This window comes from Schistocerca serialis, chromosome 7 (genome assembly GCF_023864345.2).
Source record: "Schistocerca serialis cubense isolate TAMUIC-IGC-003099 chromosome 7, iqSchSeri2.2, whole genome shotgun sequence".
In the NCBI taxonomy this organism is placed as follows: domain Eukaryota; kingdom Metazoa; phylum Arthropoda; class Insecta; order Orthoptera; family Acrididae; genus Schistocerca; species Schistocerca serialis.
The window spans coordinates 268943826-268970363 of record NC_064644.1 but is presented as its reverse complement, the minus strand read 5'-3'; the positions used below and the strand labels follow the sequence as shown (position 1 = coordinate 268970363).

The window sequence follows — 26538 nt, the reverse complement described above, 5'->3', positions numbered from 1 at the left end:
TTTGTGAGCCAATGTTCGTTTAGGAAAACGACTTTGATATTTCTTTCTTCCGAATAAGAACAACTTGTTGCTCATCAAATTTCGTGGCTTTATCCTGTGCATACATTGCACTGAGGCTATTTATGTTCCAGTGCATTAAGAATGAAGACTTACACTTACTTAAAGTTTTAAACATATCTTTCCTTAAACACCATTCTCTTACTTTCACTGTGTTTTTCTGTTTTTCACCACCCATCACTGGCTGTTAGTTTCCCTTGGCTTCATATAATTTTATGCAAGTCAATAAACATTTTGCTGAAAGTTACAGAACATAACCTATTTAGATGCAACCCATCCTGTGCAATACAATTCTCACTGATAAACTTGTCTGAATCTACAAATATTGCTGATCACAGATGTTGCAGTTTATTTTGTCTAAGTACCTGTCACTCACTGATCTTCTGTACAGTATGCCACTTGTTATGATACTTGAACATGGATAAATGCTTTTTGCTGATTGAATCACATTCTGTGTTTTGTTAATGAGGTCCTCTATGCTGTAACTTCGATTTGAATTGGAACCAATTTGTACAAACACACCTTTATAGTTTTCACTGTTGATAACATTTTTTGAGTTTTGCTTTGCCTGCAGAATATTCTTGAAGTATTTAACTGATGCAATCTCATTCCTGGGTGCACACTGACTTCACAGTTTGGAATCACAATGTTTTTGAGCACTGAATAACCGATTATTAGGAAGTCGTTTTCCACCCTCAATTTTTCTCCTTTTTGATGCCTGTCTTTCTTCTTGTGTTGTACAATTTCCATATTCGAAACATGCTGATAGTAGAAATCATGCATCAAGGAGAAAACATTATATACACCTACTAATCTAAAAGAAAATGAATTATGTACTGTGTGCCCCAAGGTTCTATTATGACCCCAGTGTTTTTCTTGATATTTATCAATGGCATGTATTCATCCAGCAACTCCAAAAAATATATAAAATTTGAGACTGACATAATGTATTGGTAAAAGGCAAAACTGCTGCTAACTATGATATGAAATACAAAATTCCATTTACACATTGCAGAATGGTTCACCAGTAACAATCTTGTTGTTAATACAGAGAAAAGTGTTGCAATGCTATTTCATACCACATAAAACAAACATCCATTAATCCCCACTATAAATGTATTTAATAAACCATTACAAATTTTAAGCTCACACAAAGCTAAACATGATATGCTATGGCATAAAAATACTTACTAGGTTTACAACAAAAGAAGCAATAAAAAAATGTGTATTATGCTCAAGCAGTATCACTGCTGTGATGTGGGATAATATTTTTGGGACAGCTTGCCAATAAGTAAAAGCTGTCCTAGTTCCATTGTGGCCAATGCAACAGTGCCACTCGCCTCTTCCTGCAGTGCCACAACAGGTGCCTGTCAGACGTTTCCATAAACTACCTCACCTATGGAAGGAGAATCCCAAAATTTGGTTTGCCTTGGTCAATAACCTGTTCAACATTCACGGATTCATATGCCTGGTTAGCCACTTGCATTACAAACCAGGCCTCATCAGTGACCTCCTGCTGGTTCCATCATCTCAACATAAATATACTACAGCTTGGTCACACAATACTGAATGGATGTTGTGCCCTCCTGTCGAAGCAATTCATTACATCATTTATGCCATACAGCTGCAGGATCAGACTTCATTCTCAACTGTCATGCAATCTCTGCTCCCAAGTCGCATCAGAGGAGATAGCTGACATCACACTGTGGATCCTCTGACAGGTTAAATTGCCCTCCGATCTTCAACTACATCTCCTGTCTCACAAGTCTGCTGTTTTATAAGAGAACCTTCATCAAGCTGACTAAGCCTACAGTATTATTTGGCATTGCCAGCTTCTTCCTTCTGGTAGCTCCCTCTTGGATCCAAAGGTTGGCAATACTCCACCTGCTTTGATCCAGATGCCTCCTCACCCAGCAGGTACAGGATGCACACACAGTGTGCACTCCCAGCAGCTACCTCTATTGCCATTTGGCTGTCAAGTTCTGGCACTACCTGCACCTCCATAGTCCACACCCACTCTTCTACTGTGGCCAAGGGAGTACACAGTGTGCCAAGCAGTTTAGGTGACGCACAGCAGATGCTGCATCTCATGTATCCAATATATGGTTACCATTTAACTTTCGGTGACTGTACATGGTCGTCCACCATTTGCATATCCAAATTCTGGCTGTGAGTCCATCTAGGGGCCACAACTTGCGGCAACACTGAAGGATGCCACCCCTCTTTTCAGTCATTTCATATGCTGAATCCTCCTGCAAACTGGCTCTACATTTTCAATCCCACCGTGTGTGCTCACTTGTATTGGACTATGTCATATATAGTAATATTGTAAAGTACTTAATTTCTATGTCAATTGTGTGTTGGTGATCTCCTCCACCCAATGATTCACCTTGAGAATAGGAATTGCCACATGGTACTCCATGGGCGGCATGCAGCGAGTTCACCAACAGATGCCTTTACATCACAAGTATGTCGTGGAGCTTCCAGTGCCACACAGATTGCTGAAGGAAAGCCTCCAAATGGGTGATCTTAGCTCATCAATTAATAACATTGTAAACAATTAACGTCCAACACATTTTGAAAAATATTGGTGTATTATTTTATGGTCTTCAGAATGTTTACAATCTGACAACATGTACGGGTGCAAGGCCATTTCATAAATATTCATAGCTGTGTAAACCAGTTGAAAGTTTTTCAAAGTGCATGGAAATGTAATCAACAAGTATTATATTAAAATTAAAAGTTACATCGAGACTATTTTTATGGTTTTGCTACCCATACCCTTACATGTGGGGCAACCTGGAGTAAGATCCAAAACTGTAACAAAAGGAGAGTGGATTGAGAATTAAAATAGAAGATGAAACTAATGAAAAAGAATTATGCTTACAACAATTTCATGTTTTTGCATCAAGAATTTACTACGTTTTCATATATACTCTCATCTAGTGACCCTGGAGTAACACATGGATCCACTTTAAAGAAGTTGGTCTCAAAAACTAAGGAACATGAAGTGATTTACAAAAAGAAGAATAAAAAATTAAATTTCATTTGGACTTCGATCCTGCGAGATTTACTCAAGAATAAATTCATTATGATTTGGTTTATCAAAATTATTTTATTACATGTCAAAGACAATTGAAGAGTGCAAACTGTCATTACGCATGGGCACTTTAGGTCAGTGAGCAAGAATAGGTAACTGCATAAAGTAAAGGAAACTGAAGACTTTGTGATAACATCAAGTGAAAAATATAAACGAATATTGGATTTTACACCTCACCTTACGTGAATTAAGAAATAAATTGACATCAATATTGATAAAACTGTGACTATATGGTAAGATTTGCCAAATATAACATTAACACCACAGAAGAACGAACAATAACTGAAACTGATATAGATGTTTATTTGCTGCATTATAATGTTATTACGTTCTATATACTTGAACTGAGAACAATTTTCAAATATTTATTATCATCTACAAAGAAGAAGCCAGTGAATTTTGCTTGACATCATTAATCAACCAGTTGCTGTCAAGTAAATCAACAAGAAGACAAATTTGCCATTTGACATTACCACACAACTTTTGGCAGTATACAGCAAATAAAAAGAAGAATTTAAATATATAGAAAGATTTATAAACCATTCTTCAGGAGAATTTAATCAAAAGTTGCATATGAAGCCAAATACAGGAGATTCGTATGAAACACACGCTCATCAAATATTAACTGAATGTGCAAGAAGAAGAGTTCAAAAAGCCAGTGGCAGAGTATGCAGCAACCACAGTCTACCAAATTTAACAATGATTGGCAGCATACAATTTGCAATAAATTGCTTCTACATGACATGACCAGGTGATGCGGTCACCAGTTCTTACACAACAAATACACTATGAGCAACAAGTAGTCATCTATCACAATATAGCAACGGCAGCCAGAGGCAAATGACAACTGCACAAGATGGCAGACACAGTACGTGCTTTGCATAAAAGATCCTAGCGGAGCTAACTTGATTAAAATGTTGTCCTTTCAGATAAAATAGCGTGAAGTGATTTCTTAATTAGAATTAATGTTGTCAGCTGATAAAATGAACTGGTTAAGTGAATACCCAATTATGAATTTGTATTGTTAAACAATATTTTATTCAGGAAACTTACTTCATTACCGAAATATACAAAGAGAAGGAACCCAAATAATTTACTATTAGTAACATTTTACAATATCAATCTTGATTTTTTAATGTTCATTAGGAAATTGACGTAATGGCTTTCCCAGCTGAAAATATTACTTTAGAAAGAATCATGCACATGGTTGCAAGGCTACCAAAAGAATTAAAGCAGCTGATTCAAGCCTATCAACAAAAATGCGTAACACATTTTCTAGTTTTAATGATATCTTGTGTGATTTTGGTTTTCACTTCAACACAATCATATATGAAAAAAAAATCAATATATACTAATGAAAAAAACAGCAACACCAAAAAATAATTAATATACTGTAATGAAATTTTGGAAATAGATTTGTCAGGTAACATATTTAAGCAATGAACACTGCAAGATCACATTAAGCAGTTAACATTGCAAGATTAAAGGTTAATGTAAGCATGAGATACGCCATTGGATAAGAGAAACACTGGTACATTAATAACTGGTGTAGCCACCAGAATGTTGAATGCAAGCATGCAAAAATGTATGCATTGTGTTTATAGCTGCCGGATGCCAGTTTGTGGATGGAGTTGCATACCTGTTGCACTTGCACTAGTCAATACAGGGATAGCTATTAGCTATCTGGTTATGGATGAATCTGGAGTTGTCGTCTGATGATGTGGTATATGTGCTCGATTGGAGACAGGTTTGGTGAACAAGCAGGCCAAGGAAACATGACAACTTGCAGAGCACGTTGAGCTACAACAGCGGTATGTGGGCGAGCTCCATCCAGTTGGAAAACACCCCCTAGAATACTGTTCATGAATGGCAGCACAACAGGTGAATCACCAGATTGATGTACAAATTTGCAGTCAGTGTGTACGGGATAACTATAAGAGTGCTCCTGCCGTCATACAAAACTGCACCCCAGACCATAATGCCAGGTGTAGGCCCAGTGTGTCTAGCAAACAGACAGGTTGGTTGCAGGCCCTCAACTGGCCTCCACTCGGCCATCACTGGCGCCAAGTAAGAACCAGCTTTCATCGTAAAACACAACAGACCTCCACCCTGCCCTCCAGTGAGTTCTCACTTTATGCCACTGAAGTTGCAGACAATGGTGATTTGGGATCAGTGGAATGCACACTACAGGTTGTCTGGCTCAGAGTTGTCCTTCAAGTAACGATTTTTTAATAGTTCATTGAGTCATTGTGGTGCCAACTGGTGCTCAAATTGCTGGCAGAGGCAGTATTATGTACCAGAGCCATACACCACGGATGATGGCCTTCCCTCTTGGTAATGCCACATGACCATCCATAGCCCGGTCTTGATGCAAACATACAGTCTTGTGACCACTGCTGCCGGCAATCATGTATAGTGGCTAGATTCCTGCCAAGCCTTTCTGCAATAGCACAGAAGGAACATCCAGTTTCTCATAGCCCTGACACGACCTCATTCAAACTCAGTTGGGTAAATAATGCTATATTTGTCATCTTTTAGCATTCTTAACTAACATCAATTCATTACATCAAATCTCAAAGGTAACTAAGGCTCATGATTTATAGTAAGCCTGATCTGCATGCTCATAGTGGTGTTACTAGCACCACTCCCATGTGTCTGGTATGAAATATGAATAGATATCACCTTCCAGTTGTAGAAACATACCTACCAACTTTTGTTTATGTGGCAAAACTCCTTGGTGCTGCACACTGAATTTTTTTTCTGTCAGTGTATTTAGGAAAAAAACAAGGTACAATATTTTGATAATGATTTAGATTTAGTGGAAGAAATGACCAACAATGACAATGAACATTCTGATACTATTATTTCAGTGCAGTAAGTTCCAGTAAATGTAGAAGAAACAATAGAAATGGAAGGTACCTTACAGTATGTTACAGCTAAGATTGGAGAAACTGTTAGAGGGATTAAAATGAAAGGGAGCTACAAATGGTGGGACTACAAGCTATTGTGGTATCCTCTAGTAGTGGGGAAACTGCTCAAAGGGTCAATTCTATAGAAGATAAGTAATTTTCTTCTATTAACACTAATAAGTTAACACATTCAGTTACTACTGACAAACCGTTACCTTCTCTTACTTTCATCTGTTATTGCTGAGGACTTGCTACCTTCAGTTATTAGTGAGAACAGTATTAGCTCCTGTATTATTAGGATTTTAGCATCTTTTTAAATACCTAGTATTTACTGTCTTCAATTATTACTGACAATTTATTTATTATTGCTAATAACTTACTGACAATAATAGCTACTAGCAGATTACTATGTTCCTTTATTGCTAAGAGGCTATTACTGAAGGTTTACTACCTGTTACTATGAATGATATGTGTCCAGTACTATTGCACTAGTTGAGGTTGGTACTTCACTAAATAATGATAGATATAAAGACAAGAAATATATTTACCTAGCAGTGGCAGATGAACACACATATAAAGGTACAGAAATTTGTAAACTCTTGGCACCAGTGGCTCCTTCTTCTGGCAGAAGGGTTGAAGGGGATGGAAGAGGGGTTCAGGAAAAGGGCTGGTGAGGTTGAGGAAATGGGGATAGTTCAGAAGGTGCTCAGAATCCAGGCTCAGAGGATATTTACCCAATGGGATGAGAAGGAAACTGACATAATGGTTCCCACAGCTGTAAATAATTCTTTCGAAATACTTATGCAGATGTTTGCAAAGAAATCATCGCACTTAATGCAGGTGACTCCGGTATGTTAAGTCTCTCCTGTCCTGTGGTTCTGGGCAACTTTTCTGAACTCTCTGCATTTCCTAAACCTCACCAGTCCTTTTCCTTCACCCAGCTTCCTTCGTCTTCAACACTTCTGCCAGAATAAGGAGGCCCTAGCTCCAAAAGCTTGCAAATTTCTACACCTTTATATGTGTGTTCTCCTGCTACTGCTTCGTTAGTAGATATTTTATCTATCCAGTTCCATTATGTTTCAAAAATTGATTATTTTCATTGATAGAAATAAAGTGTGTTGCTACACAGTGTGCAAATATTAATACTCACTTCATCCTGGATTATGTTATATGTGAAGTAAGCAAACAGTTAAATGATTTGTATTTTGGACACAAGAAGCATGTGCTCCACAAGAGAAAATATTATTATTTTAAGATTGAGATTAGAACTGTAAAGACAACAGTGATGACATCCTTATACCATTAATCATTCCTGATTCTCCCAACTTTCAGGCTAAGTTTCCCATTCTAATCACAAGACAGTTCCCTCAACCTCTGACCATTGCTCCACCCCCTATGACAAGGCTGTTGGCAGAACAAGGATGAAGCCTTATACCAGAAGTCTTCAGCCATCACTATTGATGTATTTTATTCAAAATTTAAGCAATGGTTGTGATTGAATCCACTGGGATTATGATACGAGTATCATACTTGCTACTCATTATTTAGATATTGTGGTTCTCAAGGGAATTGCTAGCTGGACAGTTTATGTGTGGAAGGACATCATCACCCTGTGCTACCTCCACCAAGTAGTTCCTGTTTTCTTCCTGGAAAAGGAATCTGTGGCTTTGAAAAAAAAGAGTGATGTCACAATTTTTTATGTCTTTCAGTCAAATGTAATGGGAATTGTTTCTCCCGAAAGAATATATGATATTATTTGGTAGCAGGCATGGAATACAAGGAGCAAAAGGCTATTTAAAACTTGTACAGAAACCAGAACTGCAGGTGTAAGAGTTGGGACATGAAAGGGAAGCACTCCTTCAGAAATAATTGATACAGGGTTGTAACATATTCTTCACGTTATTCAATCCATAAATTGAAAGGAAATCAAAGAGAAATTAGGAAACAGAATTAAAATTCTGGGGGTACACATACAAACTCTCGGATTTGCCAATGGCATTGTAATTCTGTCAGAAGTGGCAAATGACTTGGAAGAGCAGATGAAGAGAATGGATAGCACTTTGAAAAGAGTTTATACACTGAAAATCAACAAAGGCAAAACAGGTACTCAAATTAAATCAGAAGATGGTGACTGAATTAGATTAGGAAATGAGACATTGAAAGTAGTAAATGAGCTTTGCTATGTGGGCAGCAAAATTACTGATGTTGGCCGAGGTAGAAGGATACAAAACACAGATAGACAACAACAATAAAAGTGTTTCTGAAGAAGAGAAATTTGTTAACATCGACTATAGATTCAAGTGTTAAAAAGTCTTTTCTGGAGGCATCTGTATGGAGTGTAACCCTGTATGGAAGTGAAACATAGACGATAAACAGTTCCCACGAGAGAAGAACAGAAGGTTTTGAAATAGGGCGCTATAGATTATTGCTGAATATTTGGAGATATAACAACCAATGAAGAGGTATTACATCAAACTAGTGACAAAAGACTAAATAATATAGCACAATGTGTCTTAAACAAAGAGCTGAAAGTACACAACCTGACGCATCAAGGAACAGTCAGTTTGGTTACAGAAGGAAGTGTGGAGGGCAAAAACTATAAAAACTGAGAGGCTTGTACAATACAGAGTAAAATGGAGAGCTGCTTCAAGCAAGTGTTCAGATTGCTGACCACAACACCAATAACTACACTCAGAATGTAGTCATACATTACTTTGTACCAGTGTGTACATTAGCTCTTTATTTTCAAATATAAGCATTCACTTATTCTCCCTTAGCAACATCTTATACTTTTGGCTGCTTAGTTTGATATTTGGCATCTTTCAGGGGAATAATAAAGTGAGAGACAAAGGTAGTGGAAACCCTTAGAGTAGTCGTTTATGATAAAAGTTACCATCTGAATTTTTCTTCAACAATGTTTCCATACGGTTTCTATGGAAATGCATTGTCTCTTGGTTGCGTTTTTCTATCTTCTTAAGTAGTCTCACATAGTTCAGTGCAGCTAGCAGATTTGAAGTATGAGCACGAACAGGATACTTCTGCTTGTAGTCTTCTTCGAATATCCTCTTGAAATTTTCTTTTTCAATACAAAAATTTGTATCCATATAGCCTTTCTTGCACAGAAATAGCACATAATGTTCTGCAACTGCAACAACTGTAAAACAAACAGAGCAAAAATCAATCTACATAACAAAAGCATAAGTTTCATCACACTATAGCAAAAATTTATCTTTGTGAGCTCTTTATCTGCGTAGAAACCAAAAGGTAGGTGTATTAATGAAAATCTATCTTTTATATCTAAAAACAAAGATTCCGTAACTTACTAAACGTAAGTGTTGGTATGTTGATAGAGACAATAACAAACACAAACACACACACAAATTTCAAGCTTTCGCAACCCACAGTTGCTTCAGCAGGAAAAGCTTTCGCAACCCACAGTTGCTTCAGCAGGAAAGAGGGAAGAAGAGGGAAAGACAAAAGGATGTGGGTTTTAAGGGAGAGGGTAAGGAGTCATTCCAATCTCGGGATCGGAAAGACTTACCTTGGGGGGAAAAAGGGACAGGTATACACTCACACACACAAACATATCCCATGGTTTTGTGGTGGCAGATTATGAAAATGAGGCTAACAATTGTCTGACAAAGAAATAATGACGTTAAAACCTGTGGGAAGCAGCTAAAAAATGATCGGTGATGTGGGAAAAACGGAAATGGAAATACAGCGAAAGTTGTTAGAACTAGCCGAAATGGTTGTTTAATAGGTGAAAGGAACTGTTTGTGAACTGGGAAAGGTGGATTTTATAGCAGCAGTAGTGTTGAAAGCAGAAAAAAATATTTTGGTTATGGTTTGGAAGTAAATTATGTATTACTGAGTATATATATGCAGGATAAAATTGTATGGTAGATTTTGGGGTGTGTGTGTGTGTGTGTGTGTGTGTGTGTGTGTGTGTGTGTGTGTGTGCGCGCGCGCGAGTGTATACCTGATACCTGTCCCTTTTTCCCCCCAAGGTAAGTCTTTCCGCTCTAGGGATTGGAATGACTCCTTACCCTCTCCCTTAAAACCCACATCCCTTCGTCTTTCCCTCTCCTTCCCTCTTTCCTGATGAAGCAACCACGGGTTACGAAAGCTTGAAATTTGTGTGTGTGTTTGTGTTTGTTATTGTCTCTATCAACGTACCAACGCTTTCATTTGGTAAGTTACAGAATCTTTGTTTTTAGATATAGCTTTCCCACGTGGAATGTTTCCCTCTATTATATTCAAAATCTATCTTTTCATTTAGGAAAGTAATACACAGCAATTAATACCGAAAAAACATCGGAATACTTCAGTGATGTTGGGGAAGACAGAGTTCATGTTAAGTGCAACACATGTGTATGCCTGATAAGCAAGAAGATGGAAAATATTGACACTGAGCCATGAAATAATGAGTTCCATGCATTTCTTGCCAGTAACTTCTTTGCAATGGTATAAGGTTAAGTGAAATGAAGACCGCTCTACAAGTAATAATTAAAACACTACCACAATTCAGTCATCATTCAATTCAATTCAGTTTCTTTATTCACCTATTGACAATATGCCCTTTGAATCAAAAAGAAAGAACAGATTGCAATTGTTTATTACAGACAAGCTATAAAAGATAGAAACACATTTTGCATGTCACTGGATAGAGGAAGGTTCAATGTTTTGACACAGCGGCGCTGTTGTTTTTTTGTAGCAATATGGTGACTACAACACAAGAGAAATCATTGTATGAGCTCGAATTTGCACTAAGTCAATTCACTGTTCATTTCTTTTGTCCTATGAGGTCATGAGACCTCACACCTTGTGATTTTTGTCTAAGAGGATACATAAAAGATGGAATCTTTGTCCCACCTATGGCAGCTACTCTTTACACAGCAGAGAAATTGAATTGATGGAGCTGTTGAGTCAATAAACAGAGACCTGCTGATTCGTGTGCTGAATGAAATGGACTACCGTTTCAATGTTTCTCAAGCAATGCATGGCACTCATGGTGAGTATATGGTATAGTGTCTAGGCGAAAATAAAGACTTTGAACCTTCCTCTATCCAGTTATATGTGCAATGTGTTTCTATCTCTTGTCTCTATCTTTCAGTTTGTCTGTAATACACAACTGAAATCTGTTCTTTCCTTTTGAATCACCCTGCCCATTGTATAGGTGCAGACAATTCATAGCCAGGACTAGTTACAATAACATTTCTTATATTAATGTTGTTTACAATCTTACATGAAAATACAGTCACCTTACATCAGTATAAGTAAACAATTTCACTGTTTCATAATATTCAGATATTCTTCACAGTTATAAAAGCTATGCATTATTAAAAATTGTTTTAGCTCTACTCTCGATTTTTGAAATTCCTTATTTTCTATATTGTAGAATACAATGCACTAAAACATATTTTGGTTGATAATGTACACTTTTTGTGGGTGGCTGTACAAAAGTCATCTCTGTTTCTTGTTTTGTAGTTATGAATCTGACTGTTCAATGTTGAAAATTCCTTATGAGTTTTCAGAAGGTACATGAAGTCATAAATGTATACGCCAGGAAGAGTTGTCATTTTAACTTCTTTAAATATATCCCTGCATCGCTCTCTACAGTGAAATCCTTTAATTATTCCAACAGCCCTTTTTCAAAGTTTGAAAGATAGTTTTGCCATACCTGTATTTCCCCAGAAGATCACACCATATCTAAGTGAGTTGTACATACAAGCTTAATAGGCAAACAACAATGATTCAATGCTGCAACAGTCAATTTTTTACTGAAAACTTCTTGATGCTTCTCCCATCTCAAGTGCCCATCCTCCCGTATGCCTAGAAATTTTGTGGATGGAGCTTGTGCAATAGCATAGTTACCTGATTCAGCTTTTATGCTGCTTCTAGCTTTACTTTTAATATTACTGAAATTCATCCATACAGTTTATTTCCTTATTCTGACAAAAGCACTATACCTAAACCATTTTTCTGCCTCATTTATTCTCTTAAGAGACATTCTGCTGTAGGTCATCCTCTGTCCATCCTATTACAAAAATGCATGTGTCATCAGCAAACAGCAACATGTCTGCGGCACTCAGATTGTTTGGCAAATTATTTATACATAAAAGCAAGAACAGAGGGCCTAATATGGAAACACAGGGCACATCTTAGGTACTTTTTTTTTGTAATCTGAAAGGTATTCCTTGCCTTCTTAACATATTTGTCCTCTCAGTTGTCTCTCAGAGTGATAAGACTTGAACCACTTGAAGGTCAGTCTCTAGACCCACAACAACCTAGTTTCATAAGTAGTAAATTGTGGCTGATTAGATCAAATGCATTGGTAAATCTATGAATATCCAACATCTTCGTTCATTTCTATCCAAGGCATTAATACCTTTATTATGAATTGAAAGACTGCTGTTTTTGTTGATGTGTTCTTCCTAAACACATTTTGAGCATTACTGAATATTTTATTTTTATTCAGGAAGTCAGCTACCCTTTCATAAATTACTCTTTCAATTACTTTAGAAAAATCTGTGAAGAGTGACACTGGTCTATGATTATTTATCTCAGCTGTATTATCCATTTCGTGGAGTAACTTTATTATGGATAACTTTAGTTTTTATGGAAACACTCTTGTCCTGAACGAAGTATTAATAATGCTAGTTAGCTGAGAATATATGCTGGTGCAACTATGTTTGATTAACTTGTCTAGAAAACTATCAATACCATTTATTAATGACATTTCCCACCTCAGATTCTGTTACTGGGTACACAAACAGGTTTGTTGCTACATTCACATAATGTTCGTTGAATACATCGGCAATCTGTTGAGCATCTTTACCCTCAGTTTTGATTTTGAGGTTATGGGTTTGACTCTTACATTTTCTTATGCTAGTGTTTATTACCTTTCAAACTGATTTTGATTTATTGCTTCTCCTGTTGATACATGAATCACTGCTTAGCCTATCTGCTCTCTGTAAAACGTTCCTATAACCTCTCAGTATTTTCTATAGTACAGTTTTATTGCTGTATTCATTTGGCATGTCTATTTAGGTTTCTAAGTGTGATCGCTGATTTTTTAATCCCTTGCATTACCCACGTATTTGACTTCTATTTGACTTGAATTCTTTTTAATTGGAATCCCATATCATACGGTAGCAATATTTATGATTAGTGAAAAAATGTTTTATACTTCTTGTCTACATCATAAGTTTTTTCTCTGTCACCATGTGTGGTTTTTAGCATACTATTAAAAACCCGTTTTGTTGTTATTATTAACAAATCTTCTCTCTACATACTTTTCAATGACTGTACATATCTTACTGTTCCCATTCCTTACAATTTTTGAAGCAATATGATCAAAAGAGCCAATATCTCTTATATCAAATATTATAGTCAGAGTCCTGTTTGTTGGCAAATATCTGTTCAAATGTTGTTTGAGACCCATCTCCGTATCAAGTAATTTCCTGACTGTTGGTTCCATGTTGTATGAGCTAAACAGATTTAATAATTGCACCTTTTTCCCATTACTTTTGTTAAAAAGAATGATGAAGTCACCAAGCACTATTATGCTTTTTGACCTGCTTCTCAATTCATTTAAAAAAATCATCTATATAGTGTAAGAATACAGTAAAGTCACCTGATGGGGAGCTTTAGATACAAGCAATGCTAGTTTGACAGTCTGTCAGTTCACATAAAAAACGTTCAAAATCTTTTTCTGCAACTTCACGTTGCTGTGTTTTAGCTCTTTAGATTTACCACCTCTCGTAATATAGATGCAAACACCTCCACATTTATAAGTTTCCCTGGAAAAGCCACTTAACAGGACAAAGTCTCATACATTATCTTCAGAAATCAAGAACTATAGTACATGCTCTGAAACAACAAAATGTAAGACTATATTTATTATCCAAAAACACAGCTGAAGAGGCTATACCAGGACACTGATACTTCTCTGTATTTTGATACTTCATATCTAAGTTATTTTGTTTTTTAAATTCTCATGTATCAGTCCTCATCTCTATGATAAATTTCATTTTCATGAATGATACAGACCCAAACATTTTCTCAATCTGTACTGTAGTTTAATAGACTAGTAAACAATGGTTTTCACTTAGTAGTTGGATAAATAAGTGACAGCAGATATTTAAAATGTTGCCTTAGTAGGAAGGAGATTATTATCTTCTCATAGAATATGTGGAAACCAAAACATTCTGTGGCATCGATAGGTGACATCGACCACGTAAAGCACGATCCTTGAACTCTAAATGCTCAGACGAGCTGCCATGTTAATGTTCCTGTCAGCCCTTGTACCTTGAACAGTGTACACGTGTATCTTTCTTTGTGCTGAAATATATGTATGTATAGAGATTATGGGAACAATTTGTTGCGTATACAGTTATCCGTATTCCTGATTCCCATATTGGTGACCCTGAAGTTTCTACGTCTTCGCGCCAGCTGTGTGGAATCAAAAGGTTTTATGTTCGACGCAATGGCTGCCTCACCCAACATTTTATTTGAGGATTTGGAGGCTCAGCTACTACTACCAGGTCACTCCAATCCCCTGCCAACGGTTGTTTCGCCACTAACGGACGAAGTTAACCTCAAACTTTGCAGCTCTACAAAGACCAAGTGTTTTATGCCGTTGCCTCAAACAATGGACTCAGGTTTCGTGTCGGCAGACTGTGCACGCCAAAATGTGAAAGGTGAAGTGGACGATTTCCAGAACCGTGTAATGATCGATCGCTTGTGTAGTGTTCAAAGGGACCCAAATTCGCACACGTACTTTGATCCTCTACGCACCGCAATGTCGGTTACAGTAGTGCCGTGTGCAAAGCCACCATTCGTGCAAAATGCACACGTGGTCAACTGCTATCAAGCTATGCCAGTTTCACCTTCCTCACAATTTAAAAATGGACATTTTTAACATCAAGTTTGCCAGGCTCAACCATCAGATCTGTCGCCCAGTTTCTTGACCACGTGGGTTCAAACACACCCGACAGCACTTCGCCATCCAGGAACATTGTACCACAACAATTGACCACCAGCAGGTTCCACCTTTGATTAATGGTCCTACCACATGGGGTGTACTTCCGATGTGCACAGAAAACTCTCACTGTTGCCACACCAAGTACCAAACAACCCCCCCACACTCACGGAGAGGCCCAATCCGACCATACAGCCACTCGCTTCTTCCGCAGTACCGTCTGCACCTGCAGCTCTGGCCTTCCACATTTCCGAGGTGGACAATTTAAGTACTGAGCCTTTAACCTCTGGTCCAGTTTATGGGCCTACCTCATGTGCTGCTCATCTGTTCGTTCCCACAGTACCAACCGTGCCAGCCGCGTCGTGCTTCCGTAACTCATCAGGGACATTGCAACTGGCCGTTGTTCAGGACGTGTTTGCTAGTAACATGCCCACGCCAGTAGTGCTGAGTTACAGAACAGCCTATCCTACCACAGGACAGCAGGCCTTCCAAGATATGCCGAAGCCAGCCTCGTGTCCCTGTCCCTGCCCCCCCCCCCCCCCCCCACCTTGGCCTTCTGCCGAAGTTACCTCGTTTATACGAGGACAACCTCGTTTCATGGTTTGCGTTTGTGGAGCACCTTTTCAAGTTACATCAGGTGAACAACAACAATTCTAAAATTCTAAATTTCTATGTCTCGTCACGCACCTCCATGACCACTCAGATTTAATTTGTGACCTCCTCCTTTCGCCCACCCCGCCACCACCAAAATACGAGTTCGCCAAGAAGACAATATTGGACTGACTAGCCTGCTCGCCACAGGAATCAATAATCAAGAGCCTGTACGAGGAGCACCTGGGGGACCACCCACTGTCACAACTCTGGTGCCACCTCTGCCTACTTGTGAGTGAACACATGATGCTCAGCATTACCCTGTGGGCGTTTATGGTCTGCCAAGTTACCTACCAAACTGCAGATACACCTGCTACTGCAATCCGTTGAGTCTATCGGCTCTCGCCTTCACATCGCAGATCAGCTGTATACACTACTGCGACAAAAACAACCAGCACACCTCTCACCGCTGGTCGGCACTACACCACCTGTTTAACAGCTGTCTGCAGGCAGAGGCAGGGCTCGTTCCGGCTCCACGCCACCTACACCACCGGGCAGTACTCATTCGCTCTCTCCTCTTACCAAGCACTCAAGAATCGCACACGCACCATACGTCCCGGTTTACATTCTGGAACAGATCAACGAGTACACACCTCCTCTGCTGTCACAATCACCACCACCGCTACATCTGGGTCATCCATGCTGTTGGTACCACAAGAGTTTTGGGGATGAGGCCAAGAAGTGCAGGCTACCTTGCCAGCACCCAAACGCTGACCACAAGATGTAAAAGACGCAGAGTCCTGTGGGGAACTTCACAGGCATCCTAAAACATTGCACTCCATCCACTCGTCCCCTCGGCCGAGTGTTCATTTATACATGACCGACATTTCGTCGTGGCTTGTTTTCCTAGTCAACACAGGTGCTGACGTGTCCATCATACCTACTTCATTGGTTCCTCCCATTTTTTCACCGACGAAGTCACTTCTACGCGTTGTCAACGAATCAACATTACAAACTGTCGGCACTGCTAAAGTTATCGTGCATCTATCTCCTTCTCCACGTTTCCCGTAGACTTTTTACATCGGCAACATTGACAAATCAATTCTCGTTATGGATTTCTTGTCCCATTACAAACTCTCCCCAAACATATTCCAAGGTTCAGTGCTTCACCACCCTTCTGACACTCAGATACCGTGCTCAGACAATTATGCTCGTTGTTCCATTTCTGTCGCATGTCGCAACATGTGATTAGGTTCGCAAGTGCTCCACCCTCGTGGACAAAATTGTGACCTGCGTCACTAATCTACTGTCAGAGTATGACGCAGCAGTGTAACTCCGCCGGCAAAACAACAAGTTGAAACTATGCATTGCTCACACTTTTGACAAGCTCACCGCGGCTCGTACCTCACTGCTGCAACTGCAATCCACAGTTACTTCACCTGATCAACCTTCATCAGCAGACACCAGCATGGACACCCATCAGGTTATTCAAAAACATTCATTGCATGTGAAAATACGCGTTCAGTGATCTCTGCACCCGCCACGAGCCCGCTACGTGCACTGCCATGTGTTTCAAACAGTGCTTCTAATGAAAGTCGCACGCGCAATGCGAACATGCTCACCAGGCAGGCAGCCGCCCCGCATGTTGGTAAACATTCACCCTCTCTCATGCGCCAACCACGTGATTTGGTGGCCATTGCCGTTCCCCGCACAACGCCAACGCCTCTCTCGCCCACGCCAGTTATTCTAGGCAAAGCTAACAACAGACAGTCGCTGCACATCCCAATCTGCTCCGTGCTCCATGCGCAGCCAACCTCTCCAAACAAGCGCAAGCCACACTCACGTAATAGGCATGTGACTTTCATGCTGCCTTTCCCCACTCGCGCTTATGGCTACGCCTCATCGCGCCCCTCTTGTCCCAAAACTTCACGTCATGACGTTACTCAGCCTCGTGTGCAGTTCTCAGTCTCTTCCGTCACTGACGGAACGACACACAAGACAATAACCACGGCCGGCCCTCCTATTAGGCACAAGGTTAGACGCCTCAACCCCATTAAGTTGCATGCGGCCTGGCAGCAAATTAACGAACTTCTGGAGGCAGGCCTTCTACAGCCATCGGACAGCAATTGGTCTTCACTGATTCACCTCATCATCAAACACGTCAGTTCTTTTCAAACATGTCGTGATTACAGACGCTTAAACGCTCGTACCGTCATGGACAATTACCCAGTGCCGAACAAAAGCGATTTCACCCATATGTTATTAGGCGCCACAATCTTCAGTGTGATTGACTGTAAACGTGCCTATCACCAGATTCCCATAGTGCAGGAAGACATTCCAGACTGCTATCATCACGCCGCTCAGTTTGTTCCAATACAACTTCATGCCATTCGGCTTAAAGAATGTGGCACAAACTTGGAAACATTTCATTGACTCAATCTTACAACATTTAGAGTTCTGCTTTGCATCCCTGGATGGTCGATCGACCAAGTAAAGTATGACCTTTGAACTCAAACTGCTCTGACGAGCCACCATGTTAATGTTCCAGTCAGCCTTTGTACCTTGTACAGTGTACACGTGTATCTTTCTATGTGCTGAAATATATGTATGTATGGGAACAGTTTGTTGCGTATGTAGTGATCCATATTCCCATTCCCATAATTCTTTGATTGCAAATTTGTTTTATTTGACTAAATAACCATTTTTGAGCACTATGATCATAATCAGATTGATCATTTTCTTAACCTTCATCAAAGAAGCAAATAAAATTTATAGCTGTAGTTGGCATTGTCACACAAAACAAAAACATAATAAAACTGTGGTATACACTCATAGCCCATAATGGAAGGCCATTGTCAACATATTTAACTTCAAGGCAGCCATGTCACGCCTCATCATTCTTCTCATACATGTTTTTTGGATCATCCCTGCTATCAGATCACACCTTCTTATCAAAGAGAGTCGAGTTTGCTAGTTGTAACTCTCATAAACTGGCAGAGAGAAAGAGTCCAAGATGCATTCAGTGTTAATTGTGCTTTTGATTTATTGAATCAATATCAATAAATCTGATTGTAATATGTAGTTCACAGTGAAGTGAAGTAAAGATAATGGCAGACTCATTAAAAATTAGTGTGGAATGAGCATATATGTAACATATAGGGAAGGTTTAATATGACAGTGGTAGCAGAAATATCGTCTGCCACACACCATGCGGTGCTGGAAGGGTTAATACAATAGTGGTAGCAGAAACCATGCAGTGTTTTATAGATGAAGTTGAAATCAAATGGACTTCATCAGCACCTTTAATGGCAAACATTTCACATTATAAAGGGACATCCTCCTCCAGCATTACTTATTGTTTTTAGAAATATCTGAAATTATGAAATATTTGGCACACTTTAAATTTCTATTGTTGATTACACAATTTGGTGCTATTCATTACATTTATTTCTAGATTCATTTATAAAATAATAATACAAATTAATAGAAATTCATTTGCCAAGAAAATCTGTAAACCCTTTACAATACTTTAGAATATTGTCATTACCCCAAAGTGAAGTAGCAGTGGGTATGCCTCTGATGTGAACAAACATGTTTTTGTATTTTGGAAGAACAATGTAATTTCGGCTTTGTTAATGTGAAAATTCAAAAGACAATATGATATAGAAAAAGTGAGAGAATAAATTACAGTGAAAACAAAAAATATGCACAGGCTTACTTCGAAATTAATTATGTTAGTTGGAACCATGAGAACCTATAATGTCAAAAACTTCAGCTTCAAGACAGCCCCTAGACATGAAGAACTGGAGCCAATTATGAGAAAAGAAGATAAATAAAAAGTTTACTGTAACTCTTACTCATCTCGAGACTTTACCATCGAAAATAGTAGTGACAACAACAAATTTTGGGAGGGTGAGATTGTAAGTGGTGGCATTGTCCAGGATCAATTGACTAATAATGAAGTCTTGTTCATTGCAGAAAAACGGAGAATGATTTTTGTTGTTTGCAGCTTATATATGGATGGACTTCCAATCACACAAAGAAAGAAGACTGAGGCCTGCCCAACAAAGCAAGCCGTACCAACAGTGACGATGTACTACCAACAATGACTGACTAGATCAAATAAAGGGGATTTTACTACTACAACCAAGGACATCAAAATGGAAAGAGAAGTACAAACTATTTGTGAAGTTAATTTGTTTGTGGACTCGTGTGCTTGTTAACAAAATGAATAGAGACGAGGGTAGGAGAGAGGTAGAAGTGAAAGCTGTAGGATCCAGTAAGGACATCACTGAGCCGAGTGAAATCATAGTCAGCAAAGAAATGGTAAAAACAGATATTTTGCAGTTAATTTTGGCAAAACTATAGGAAATGAAGACAGATGACAATAGCAAATTTAGTGGAGATCATGATCAGTTAACTGAAATAAGAACAGATAACAATAGCACATTTAGTGCAGCTGATGAGCAGTTAACTGAAATAAGAACTGATACAATAGCAAATTTAGTACAGTTAATGACCAGTTAACTGAAATAAGTACAGATAACGATAGCACAATTACTTCACTACATGGACAATTAAATGACCTAAAAAGTGAAAACAATAGTAAAATGGACAGGGTAAAAGATCAAATGGACTAACTTAGTAATCAAGTTTCAGAGCTAAAAACGTATCATCAGAGGGATTACAAAGGGTGAATGAAACAGTTGATGTTTTAGAAAATAAATTTATTGTTTTGCCTCAAAATGAGCTAGTGGTTGAATCAGCAAGACAATCGAAGAATGTTAATGATGTCAGAGCTGAACAGAAGGCTGTGGTGGGAAAGATGGAACAAAACATCACCAGCTTAACCCAAAAAATTTTAAATGTTGAAAACAATATGCAAACTAATGTAACTGTTTCAGATCAAAAAATTTCAGCAATTCAGGAAACGTGGGGACTAAAGTCTATGTGCAAATAATGTTATTGCTTGGTCCAGCACTCCAATTAAAAGTTTTCCATCAGACAATTTGCATCCAGTGGATTTCCTGCACCACTGTAAAGATCTAAGGCATGAATGACAACCAAAAAATTAAATTTGTTAAAAGATGTCTTGAAGGCAAAGCTCTATCATGGGTCAATTTAAATTTAAGTTGGTGGAAACATACCAAAGTTTAAAAAAAAAAATTTACGTAAATATTTGTCAGAAGCTGAACAGGGGAGAATTAATAGTGAATTTTTGAATGGTCCTAATTACAGAAATAGGGACAGTGCTTTGAAAGTGTTTTGTAACAACCAACTTAAAAAATTAGCACACCTTGACAAACCACTTGACAAAGTTGCCTTGATTGATGCACTTAAAAGGAGATTACCAGAAAGGTGACAGTGGGATTTAGTATACGGACCTGAAAATTGTCTTGAACAACTTTTATGATATGTTGACAGGCTGGATAGGGCAGTAGGAAGAAGTATGTACCACAATAATCGGATGATATAATTCACACTGGGAATAATTACAGAAACAGAGATAATGGTAATTTTGAACATCAGCACGATAGGAATAATGGGGATAACCAGGGGCATTTTAATAGAAGAAACAATCATAGAAGTAACTACTCAGGAAATGGCAGTTCACCTCAATGAAGGTCCACAGTTTTGGGGCAAGGAAACAAAACAAGCACAGGACCCCCAAGTTGCACTTGCAATTAGAGAATAATAAGTGTCAATGATATGGCATTTGTATCTGAAATTGAACAGAAGAAATATCAGATTTCTCATTTAAGATTTGATCAAAAGTTTTAGGGTATTATGTTTAATTATGGAGATGTAAGCACTAGTCACAAACCAGAATGTGAGAGTAGTGAGAATTTTGATGCAGTATGTACTATTGAATTCTTCTCTTGATCAGAAAACAGTGTTACTGATGTATGTAAATCAGGTGATGACTGTATTGGATCTGAACTAGGTGGTATTTTTTACGTATATGTGAATGAGTGCTGTGAAACAACTGAGGTTGGTAAGTCTGAGACTGGTAGCTTATTGCAAATGAATGTAGGTGAGGTAAGTGACTTTGATGGAGATGAGACTGGTGTTGTTAGTGATGTTGTTGATGAGGTAATTTTGGAGGAATATGATGATGAAGAGTATCAGGTATTTGTGGAGTTTACGAATAATGAAGTTTCAGAGTTATTTGTGAATGCTCTTGACGATACAGGAAAGGTAAGCGATGTATGTGATATTGTAAGTGAGAGTCATGGAATACCAGTCCAGTCAAAACGGGTTTTCATTAATGCCATGCACAGTAATGATCAAAATAGAAAAGGTGCCTTATCTGTGAGCCTATAGAATAAAGAAAAAAACTTTTCAAGTTTGTTTGGGAACAGATTGATGATAGATTTAGATGAATGTGCATTCTGGAATAAGTTAGCTGTGGTTAGTCAGAATTTGTATCCCAATTGGTGGAAAGTCAAAGAAGATCTAAACAGGAAGTATAATTTTGACAGTAATGTGTCTTGTGTTCCTTCTGTAAGAAGTGATGTTAGTTGTGCCATGGAATCCATTCATTGTGTTCAACCCTTACCTGACAACATGAGTAACCAAAGTAATGCTATGATACCAACAGAGTTGATACAACCCTGTAAAGAGTGTGTGGATGTAGCATTTGATGAAATGAAAAGTGATCTTTTGCACAGAGTGTCTGACAAAAGAGGAGATTATTCAGATTTTGGGTGTCCTTACATTAAGATTAAGATTGATCAGTGGGAAGGGAACTGTTTGATTGATACAGGAAGCCTGATTTATGGTATATCTGAACAATTTAGAGACAAGATTACGTACAGCAAGAATTTTGCGGAAATGCCCACTGTAGGTGTAAAGATAAGAGGAGCTACACGTAAGCAAAGCAACATGGTAAAATCTGAAGTACTTTTCGACTTTTAGTGTAGAAGACAAAACCTTTGAACATAGATGCTTAGTGATCCCTAGTCTAGAAGAGAATATAACTTGTAGCGATTCTGCCTGCTTTCTTTATGTCTTTGTTTGTTGTTCTCGGTGTCGACGTACTGCTTTGCTGTACTGTCTGAAAAATGGGGTGTGGAAGTCAAACACGGACTACTTTAAATGATGTAGCCGACAGATGCACATTTGCGTTACACAGTCTTTTACTTTCACTTTTCACAACCCCCCCAATATTACACAGTCATATGTGACCATTGCACTATTGTTTAACTTTCGATAAGCTTCATTAATAGGATGCAGGCAAACATCCACATACTGCTACAATAGTTTACTACTGAACATCTATGGGCAGTAAAAACCTAACCAAAAAGTTCACAGCTCTTGAAGAATAGAAAGGTACATATGGAGCAGACACTGTCATTGTTCTTACACATAATCTAATTGTTTAACACTTATTCCACAGTTAAGCTGAAGCATTGTTGTTGTTGTTCTAACCAACAGAGGTTTCCCGTCTGAAACTCGGCTGTGGATTGACTGTCTTGTGACCAAAAATCGGGCCTTTATATATCCTCACAACAATAGGGGCTGAACTACACACTGTTTGAAGTTTAATTTACAGAAACTACAATTAAAACTTAACTCATTAAATTAACTGAATACATTGAGAAATTGGTTCTTTTTAACGGTTTCTTCTACTACAAGAGTTAGGCGAATTATTTGTTTAAATGATGAAATTAACATATATTGTTATATAAACAATAGTTATGACAAAACTGTTAATTACTTTGGAATTAATTAAGGACTGGCTTTGCTAACATGTTTTCGAACAGAGCCAAATAAATACTTAAAGAATGATGCTAGTGTTTTGTCTCCCAAGTGTTTATAATTATTACAGAATTTATATTTGTTTATATGGCAACAATAGAATTTGAGTTACAAAACAATTACTGATTTCACCATATAATGAAAGATACTAACTAGGAATAGTCAAAATAAATTAGAAAATCAATTACATACATAAAACTAAGCACAAAACTAGATCTGGTGTTAAATTCTTTAAATCTGAGGGCCAACCTTTCTCTTGTATGAAAAGGCAGATTACACTCACGTATGTTAATGGTAACTAGTCCAAATAAAAAACAAAAAAAATAAATGAATAAAAAAAAAAAATAAAAACGAATTTAAGGAGGCAGATGGCAAAACAAGAGGGGAAGTAAAAATATCCCAGCTTGCTTCATCACAAACCTAAAAGTAATACTTATGTAAAAACTAATTTCTGTATTTTAAACTGTGGGAAATGTTGTAACTATTTGCAAAACATTGTGAACCAAGGTGAGTACCAGGTGTTTGATGACAATATACATTTAGATGAGACTGCGGATCAGGATTTTGAAACTATATTATATTCTAAAGTAAGGGAAACTGCAACTCTTAATGACCAACAAAAGGAATAACTTACGAATTTTTTATTGGAGTTTAAAATGTGTTTAGTGAAAGACCAGGGAAAGTGAAAGATTATCAGTGCTTGCTTTATCAACCCTTCCTTCTCAAGCTATATAATATACCATTTTCAAAAAGGAAAGACGTTGAGAAAGAAATTCAGAAAATGGAAACATGAGAGGTAATTTAGTGAAGTAGGAGTGCTTCCAATAATCCTTTAGTTGTGGTACGTAAGAGAAATGGTGGAGTAAGAATTTTTATGCACTCTAGAAATCTTAACAATTTTCTTACCACAGAAAATGACTATCCTGAGCACATGGATGTGCTGTTACACAAATTTGATTATGTCGTGGGAAATGAAGGGAGTTCAAAATTAACTGTGTATGTTGATGACATTTTGGTCACTGAAAAGACATTGGGACAAAATTTGGATCTGTTAAGAGATATGTCTTCAAAATTGGAATGAGAAGGTATGACTCTGAAAACAGATGATTGTAAATTTGGTAGGGTTCAAATGGCTCTAAGCACTATGGGACTAAACATCTGAGGTCATCAGTCCCCTAGACTTAGAAACTACATAAACCTAACTAAACTAAGGACATCACACACACCCATGCCCGAGGCAGGATTCAAACCTGCGACCGAGGCAGGCATGCGGTTCCCGACTGAAGCGCCTAGAACCGCTCGGTCACAGTGGCCGGCATTTGGTAGGGAAGTAGTTAAATTTTTTGGACACATTATATCTGAAAAAGGAATTGCACCTGAAAGAGATAAACTTCATTCTATTGCTAATTTTCCTACTCCTCGCAACAGAAAACTGCTCAAATCATTATTTGGGTTTAACTGGATTTTATAGAAAATTTTGTAGCAGCCAAGCTTTGAATGTTTCATGCCTGTGTGAACTTTTGGGGGAAAAAATCCATTTGGGTTTGGTATCAGGTATGTCAGATCCTTTTGATGAGTTAAAGTACAGTTATGCCAATATCAGATATTGTTCAGACTGGACTTGTCTCGTCCTTTTTGTATTATGACAGACAGTAGTGATGTTGGTTTGGGTGCTCATTTATTTCAGGAGGTTGAAGTTGATGGTGATATTGACCATAGATCTCTTGCATTTGCTAGTAAGAGTATTGCAGAAGCATGAAAAGACATACACTGCAACTGAGAAAGAACTTTTGGCTATACATTGGGCATTAAACAAGTTTAAAAATTATCTACTAGGTCAGTAAGTCATCACCTATACTAATCACAAAGCATTATGTTACCTCCTGGTGTGTAAACTGTACCATAACGGAATTACTTGTTTTTACAGCACTTCTACTATGAAATCTGATACATTAAGGGCATAGCCAATTTAGTCATTGATGCTTTGTCTAGGCTACCCTTAGGGAGTGACTGGTGTGTAAACTGTACCATAATGGAATTACTTGTTTTTACAGCACTTCTACTATGAAATCTGATACATTAAGGGCACAGCCAATTTAGTCATTGATGCTTTGTCTAGGCTACCCTTAGGGAGTGAATCATCTAGCAACTTTGGTGAAGGAGAGAAAGCATTTAAAATTATGTATCACAGAGGTGTGAAAGAGATCTTTAAAATTTGCAAAGACTTCTGCAGGTTTCAAAATCATGATCAAAATTGGAAACTGGTTAAGAGCATGTTGGGTAAGAAAGGAGGAGAAGAGACAGAATAATATTATAAGGTACACAAGAGCATTTTATTCAGGAGACATAAGACTGACTCGGGTGATTGGAAACTATGTTGGCCAGAACAACGTACTGATACTTTAATTACTTACATACATGAGAGTTTTGGTCATTGTGGAAAAACCAAACGCACACAAAAGATTAAGGAAAACATCAATTTTTATAACACAGGAAGGAGAGTCAAGAAAAAGATTGCCAGCTGTGACAGATGTCAAAGAATAAAGGGAAGTAACCAAACAAGTAGAGACCAAATGCAAAACATACTGCCTAATAATAACCTAGATCTCATGTCTGAGGATGTTTACGGATCTTTGCCTAAGTCTAAGAAAGAATTTTGTTTTGTTTTTGTGGTGGTTGATGTATTTTCGAAGTTCATAAAGCTGTTTCCTCTTAAGAAAGCTACCAGTAAGCAAATCATCACTAAGTTTGAAAACAAGTATTTTCATCATGTGGGTAGTCCTAAAATAATTTTATCTGACAATGGTTCTCAGTTTACATCACAACGTAGGAAATATTGTTTTGATCACACAAAAATAAGGCATACTCTAACCTCAGTATACCATCCATCGAGTAATCCTGCAGAAAGATATATGAGAGAAATTGGAAGACTATTTAGAACATATTGTAGTAAGAATCATACCAGTTGGATAGATTAGGTCGTGAGTTTGATGATATAAACAGCTTACAACATTCTTTAACAGCTTTCTCACCGTATGAAATCATGTTTAATTGCGCACCGGCTAACTTTATTTCTGAGAATGTTGAGTTTCCTCCATGTAAAATTCTGTCAACGCAAGAGACGGAAGGGTGTGTCA

The 26538-nt window shown here is 38.0% G+C and overlaps 1 protein-coding gene across 1 annotated transcript in view; it reads right to left on the bottom strand.

Moving 5' to 3' along the window:
* The window catches only part of LOC126412661 (putative helicase MOV-10), a 305211-nt gene that overhangs the window by 228877 nt on the left and 49796 nt on the right, over window positions 1-26538 (bottom strand). The window contains exon 2 of the mRNA XM_050082363.1: window positions 8960-9220. Within this exon, the coding sequence (XP_049938320.1) occupies window positions 8960-9220 (261 nt within the window). The remainder of the gene's footprint in view (window positions 1-8959; window positions 9221-26538) is intronic.